Here is a 6,165-nt window from a genome sequence, read left to right as displayed (position 1 = left end):
AGGCTAGAGTACAGTGGTGTAGCCTCTGCTCACTGCAAGCTCTGCCTCCCAAGTTCATGCAGTCCTCCTGCCTCAACCCCCAAGTAGCTGGAATTACAGGCCTGCACCACCATACCCAGCTAATTTTTGTATTTTTAGTAGAGATGGGATTTCACCATGTTGGTCAGGCTGGTCTCAAACTCCTGGCCTCAAGTGATTCACCCACCTCGGCCTCCCACAGTTCTTTGATTACAGGTGTGAGCCACTGCGCCCAGGCAGCCCCTCCAGACTCTTGATACTAGTGTTACTTGCTTAGATGTTGACAGTAGAAGTGTGAGCTACATCGACTAGATAAAGCAGCTGCTTCACCCCTTGGCTCAGCCACAGCAGATTATGAAATACTGCTTTAAGATATGAAGTAGAAATTCTTGAGTCAAGATAAAATCCTGGATAAAGTTTTTACAAGCAGTAAAGCATATATTACGACGAAATTACATTTGGAAGCCACATGTTAAAGTGGCTTCCTTTTTTAAAATTTGAAACTTAGGGCAGTCTTCCCAAGCAGGGTTTACTGCACAGGGAACTTAAGCCACAGTCCCAGTTATACAGTGAGTCACTGGCAAAACTGGGAATAGGACCTAGGATATCTTCTTTCCAACATGCTACTGGTTTTTTTTTTTTTTTGAGTTTTTTTTTTTGTTTTTCGTTTTTTTCTCTGTTTGAGACAGGACTTGCCCTGTGGCCCAGCCTAGTATCCAGCGACACCATCACAGCTCCCTACAGCCTTGACCTTCCGGCTCCAGTGATCCTCCCAGCTTAGCCTCCCAAGTAGCTGGGACTACAGATGCACACTGCCATGCCTGGCAATTTTGGGGGGGCAGGGGGGTGCTGGTAGAGATGAGTTACTGATTTCTTATGTGTTGCTCAGGCTGGTCTCGAACTCCTGGGCTCAAGCAATCCTCCCCACTCAGCTTCCCAGAGTGCTGGCATTACAGGTGTGACACACCATATCTGACATCTTACATGCTACTTTTAATTGCCAAACTCCATTGCCTGCTATAATTAGTGTACTCTCTAGGAGATCCGATATGCAGAATCTTCTTTTCCCCACTTGTCCTTGTTAGAATGCATTATGTGGTACCTAGCACTCACTGGGTGCTCAACAAATGCTTACTGACCAGGCAACATACAAACCTCCTTTTCAGACAGCTTTCATTCTTTTTCCCCCAGATTCTAGTAGCCAGGAGGTGCTGTCCGAATTGAAGGCACTGTCTCAGAAATTGAAGGAAAACCATCAGTCCAGGAAGCAAAAAGCAAGTTCAGAGGGGACTGTTCCCCAGGTCCAGAGAGAGGAACCTGCCCCAGAAGAAGAAGAGCCCCTGTTGCTACAGAAGCCAGAAAGAGTACAGATGCTGGAAGAGCTAGAAAAAGAAGAATGTTTTCAAAATAAGGAGGTTTCCAGACCTGTGTTAGAAGGGCGTTGGTCAGAGAAGACCCCAAATAATCACCCTGATGCCCCTAAGGAGAAGAAAAAGAAGGAGCAAATGATTGACCTACAGAACCTCCTAACCACACAGTCTCTCTCAGTGAAGTCTTTGGCAGTTCCCACAATAGAGATGCTGGTGAGCAAAGCCAGGGTCGTGGGCCATTGTGGGGGATCAGAGCTGGTTCAGAAAGTATCTTTCTTGAACAAGGAGTAATGAAGCTTTGTTTTGCTGGGGGCACATTTCAGCAGTTGAGAAGTCCAGCATAGTATAGGGTCAGGCTAGTCCCAGTGATGTTTTAATAGATGCAGGTATGTGGGTGCTGCCAAGACCACCATTTCCTAAATCCTGATCCACCAAAACTTCTCTGGGGTAACTCCAAAACTGCCCTCAGAGGAAAGAGGGAGTAACTCAGAGCTCTGACCAGATCCCAGGCAGGACAACTCGAAGGTGAGTCGTTGAGCTGTTGCCAAAGTTATATTCAGTGGGATCTCAAATGATCTAAGACTCCCCAGTTAATTTGAAACTTAAAGGGAGGCATCCTGGTACCTGTCTTTTCAAGGATATAAGCTAGAGGAAGCCCACAGTCTAGCCACTTAGAGCTCCTGCTGCTATCACAGGCCATTCCTTCCTCCACCCTGCAGCTTCCTTACTGAAAAGTTTAAAATTGTGTCATATGATAATGAGCTAGGGATATTTACCCTAGAGAGAAAAAAATTGGAGCATGATTGCCTACGATTGGTTTGTATCGCAAGACCATCATTATTCAGCACTTCCCCCTAGGGGGCGCTAAAATTCAAGCGTTCTAGCCATGAACTACAGCTCGTTGGCCAAGCTGTAGCTCTCGCTTGTTTCTTCCCAGGAAGATGAAGTGGAGAGAAACCAAAGGCAGATGATAAAGGAAGCTTTCGCTGGGGATGATGTCATCAGAGATTTCTTGAAAGAGAAGAGGGAAGCTGTGGAGGCCAGTAAGCCAAAGGACGTGGACCTGACACTACCTGGCTGGGGCGAGTGGGGTGGTGTGGGCCTAAAGCCCAGTGCCAAGAAAAGACGCCGGTAAGAACACAGAAGAAAGCCTGTCAAAAGGGCACCAGGTTCTCCCCCCCTCGCCCTTCAGTGTCCTCCCTTCCCTTTTGACTAAGTCCTTAATGCTCCTAGTCAGATGTCCTGTGGTTTTGCCTTCCAGGTTTCTCATTAAAGCCCCTGAGGGTCCTCCAAGAAAAGATAAGAATTTGCCAAATGTGATTATCAATGAGAAGCGTAACATCCACGCAGCGGCTCATCAGGTGAGAGCTTAGAGCTCTTTAGCTGCCTGCTCCTTACTGCCTGGCTCTCTTGCTTGAAAAGATTATTCCAATGATCGTGGTCAAGAGGAACGTGTGGTCTTGACCACAAAATCAACTCTCTTGTTTTCACTGAATGGCTATTAGATGTACCATTTCAGATAGACTATGCTGTTTTAATTACTGGCCAGTAAAAAAAGTTTAGAGTCAAGGTAATACTCAAACAGAGGCTATGAGGTTTGAGCTGTATCTTAAGAAAAATGAAGACAAACCGGTACTTGTTCCGGAGAATGAGAAGATTGTAAGTTGTGTCACATGATAATGAGCTAGGGATGTTTACAAGAGAAAAGAAAAGTTGAATGTGATTACAGTGTTCGAGTATATTGAAGGTTATTGTATGAAGTCACATAAAGTAGAAGTTAAAGGAGATAAAGAATTCAAGGCTGCTCTGGGAGCATGAGTATGAGTAAAGGGGACGCAGGAATGAGATTGGACTAGATGATCTTTATGTTCCTTTCAATTCTGAGATCTGTCCCCAGCCAGTATAATATTGAAATGAGTTACATCTTTTCCCCTGAAGAAATAAAGAACTAATGGGCACAGAACAGAGGTAAGATGATGTACATTTCAATAACATTCTGTTTGATCTTATTTTGTGAACCAATCACTGCAGAAACTGGATTGTAACCACTGCTGTCCCAATTAAGGATCTATAACTAGAAAATAGGCAGTTACGGGATAAGGGAAGGGGGCAAGGGTGCTTCGGTGGGCCAGGATTCCAGGTGATGGGCAGAGTATGGCACTCAATAAAGACCACCCTTTCCTTCCACGGGTCTTATCTGTTTGTTTTTTAATACAGTCATGGCAAACTGACAGAGTTTTCCAGGAATCTCCCCCGAATTTCATCTTTTTAATAAGTTGCTGCAGGTTCCAACATGCAGTAGAATAAAGTGCTTCAAGGTGCCTAGGGGGATCTTTTGAGACTGAATACTTGGTCCAGGTGTTCTCTCTCTGTTGCCCTGGTTGACAAGCACAGATGTAGCCATCAGCCCAAATAAGACATTCCCTTAACTTAAAGAAAATCTGTTTCCTTCGCTACTACCAGGACCATGTAAGTATAGGTAAGAGAGTACTTAGTTCTCTTGAGTATTCCACTGAATATTTCCAAAGACTACTGATTTGGGTTTTTTTGTTTGTTTTTTCAGACGGAGTCTCACTCTGTCACCTAGGCTGGAGTGTAGTGGCACGATCCCAGCTCACTGCAACCTCCACCACCCAGGTTCAAGCAATTCTCATGCCTCAGCCTCCTGAGTAGCTGGGATTACAGGCATGCACCACCACACGCGGCTAATTTTTGTATTGTTAGTAGAGACGGGGTTTCACCATGTTGGCCAGGCTGGTCTTAAACGCCTGACCTCAAGTGATCCGCCTTCCTTGGCCTCCCAGGGTACTGGGATTACAGGTGTGAGCCACCGCGCCCTGCCAAAGACTACTGATTTTTACATCCCCATTTTCTGCTTATATGTTTTTCCTCCTTTCACCATTGGGGAAGTGTTGAAAGATTTTTCTTTTTTTTTAGATGGAGTCTGGCTCTATCAGCAGGCCGGAATGCAGTGGCACGATCTCAGTTCACTGCAACCTCCACCTCCCAGGTTCAAGCAATTATCCTGCCTCAGCCTCCCGAGAAGCTGGCAGGCACCCACCACCACATCCAGCTAAATTTTTGTATTTTTAGTAGAGACAGAGTTTCACCATGTTGGCCAGGATGGTCTCGATCTCTTGACCTCGTGATCTGCCTGCGTCGGCCTCCCAAAGTGCTGGGATTATAGGCATGAGCCGCCACACCTGCCTAAAAGATTATTTAAATATCTGAAGGTAGTAATGTGGTGGAGTACCAGGCAAGGAAACAGGAGCTGTGGGTTCTGTTCTCCAATGCTGCTCCTCATTTACTTAGGTCCATCACTTCCCCCCTCTAAGCCTAATCTTCAGGCCAAGGGAGATGACCATTGCCAATATCTAGGGCCTTCCAGCTCTACACTTCTGTGATGCCAAAAGAAGATGAAGCTAAGTGTAACAGCCTGGTAGAGTTCAGGATTCCAGTTCCTTAAAACATCAATCCTAAGAGAGGGAAGGAGAAGACTGAGAGCATAAAGAGGGTAGAAAAGACATGAAATCCACAGGGATACACAAAGTTGTAGGTTCTTGCAGTCACAGTGTTATATAGGAAAACTCACTGTGGGACAACAGCCCTGGAGCTCCTACAGCTAGACAGGGACAGTGTCGCTTGTAATTCCAGCTACTTGGGAGGTGGAGGCTGCAGTGATTGGAGATCACCCCACTGCACTCCAGCCTGGGCAACAGAGTGAGACTCTGTCTCAAAAAAAAGGGGGGGGGGGCAGTGTCGGGGTGGTTTTTCAGACCCTAAATTGTTGAATAGGGGATCCAGAGCCAACTTAGTCCCACCCCCCCCACTCCCAGTGTCATCAAGCAGATTGGACTCCTAAGGGCAGATGGGAGCACTGGGATGCCTTGATCTCTCAGTCTCTTCACTTGCAGTCATCATGTGGAACCATGCCCTGTACCAAAACAGTGCCTGATGAGAGCTGCCATTCCAGTATACAACTGCACCCCAGGCCTGCCTCATAGCAAATCATTCTTCCTTCCTTCCCAGGTACGAGTGCTTCCATATCCATTTACCCACCATCGACAATTTGAAAGGACTATCCAGACCCCTATAGGATCCACGTGGAACACCCAGAGAGCTTTCCAAAAGCTGACTACTCCTAAGGTCATCACCAAGCCAGGCCATATCATTAAGCCCATAAAAGCAGAGGATGTGGGCTACCGGTCTTCCTCAAGGTCGGACCTCTCTGTCATACAGAGGAATCCAAAACGGGTCACCACGCGTCACAAAAAACAGCTGAAGAAAAACTGTAGATTGAGTTGCTAGAGGAGTGACAGCCAGGAGCCCTGACTCCACTTCCTTTGGTCCAGTTTTACTCTGCTACAAGGCAGATTCCAAAACTGGCTCAGCACCTTGCATGTAGGTGAGCCACATTTTAAAAATAAAGGCTTTTTTAATCTATTTATCTGGAGTATATGTTGTTGTCCCCCAGTGAAATCATTTCGTCAAGCCGGACACCTATGGACGCTCCAATATTGCATTTCTCGAGTTGCACTTGTCAGGGGCATCTCTTTGTCTTACCAAGGATTATGTAGTTGGTCCTAAATCAAAATGGAGAAAATTCATTGTAGTCTGTGATCTTAAATATATCACATCAGATATGATCCACCATTAATTACTGCCAACTTGAAGAGACAGGGTTAATTATGATAAAACATTCTATATTTTGACCTCTGAGCCTAGGAAGAAGATGTACAAACCCTGCAATTGGATTCTGTCCTAGACTGATCCTAAG

The 6,165-nt window shown here is 45.9% G+C and overlaps 1 protein-coding gene across 2 annotated transcripts in view; it reads left to right on the top strand.

Moving 5' to 3' along the window:
- Nucleotides 1-5,831, top strand: part of UTP14A (UTP14A small subunit processome component) — a 23,945-nt gene extending 18,114 nt beyond the window's left edge. For both annotated transcript variants that reach the window (XM_017507524.2, XM_037731036.1), the window contains 4 exons: nucleotides 1,210-1,601; nucleotides 2,326-2,519; nucleotides 2,650-2,749; nucleotides 5,418-5,831. In XM_017507524.2, coding sequence (XP_017363013.1) covers nucleotides 1,210-1,601; nucleotides 2,326-2,519; nucleotides 2,650-2,749; nucleotides 5,418-5,696 — 965 coding nt within the window. In that variant the 3' untranslated portion in view covers nucleotides 5,697-5,831. The remainder of the gene's footprint in view (nucleotides 1-1,209; nucleotides 1,602-2,325; nucleotides 2,520-2,649; nucleotides 2,750-5,417) is intronic.
- The last annotated feature ends 334 nt before the right edge of the window (nucleotides 5,832-6,165 follow it).

Source organism: Cebus imitator, unplaced genomic scaffold (genome assembly GCF_001604975.1).
Source record: "Cebus imitator isolate Cc_AM_T3 unplaced genomic scaffold, Cebus_imitator-1.0 Scaffold376, whole genome shotgun sequence".
In the NCBI taxonomy this organism is placed as follows: Eukaryota; Metazoa; Chordata; class Mammalia; order Primates; family Cebidae; genus Cebus; species Cebus imitator.
The sequence above is the reverse complement of the archived record's forward strand: the minus strand, read 5'-3'. Positions and strand labels throughout refer to the sequence as shown.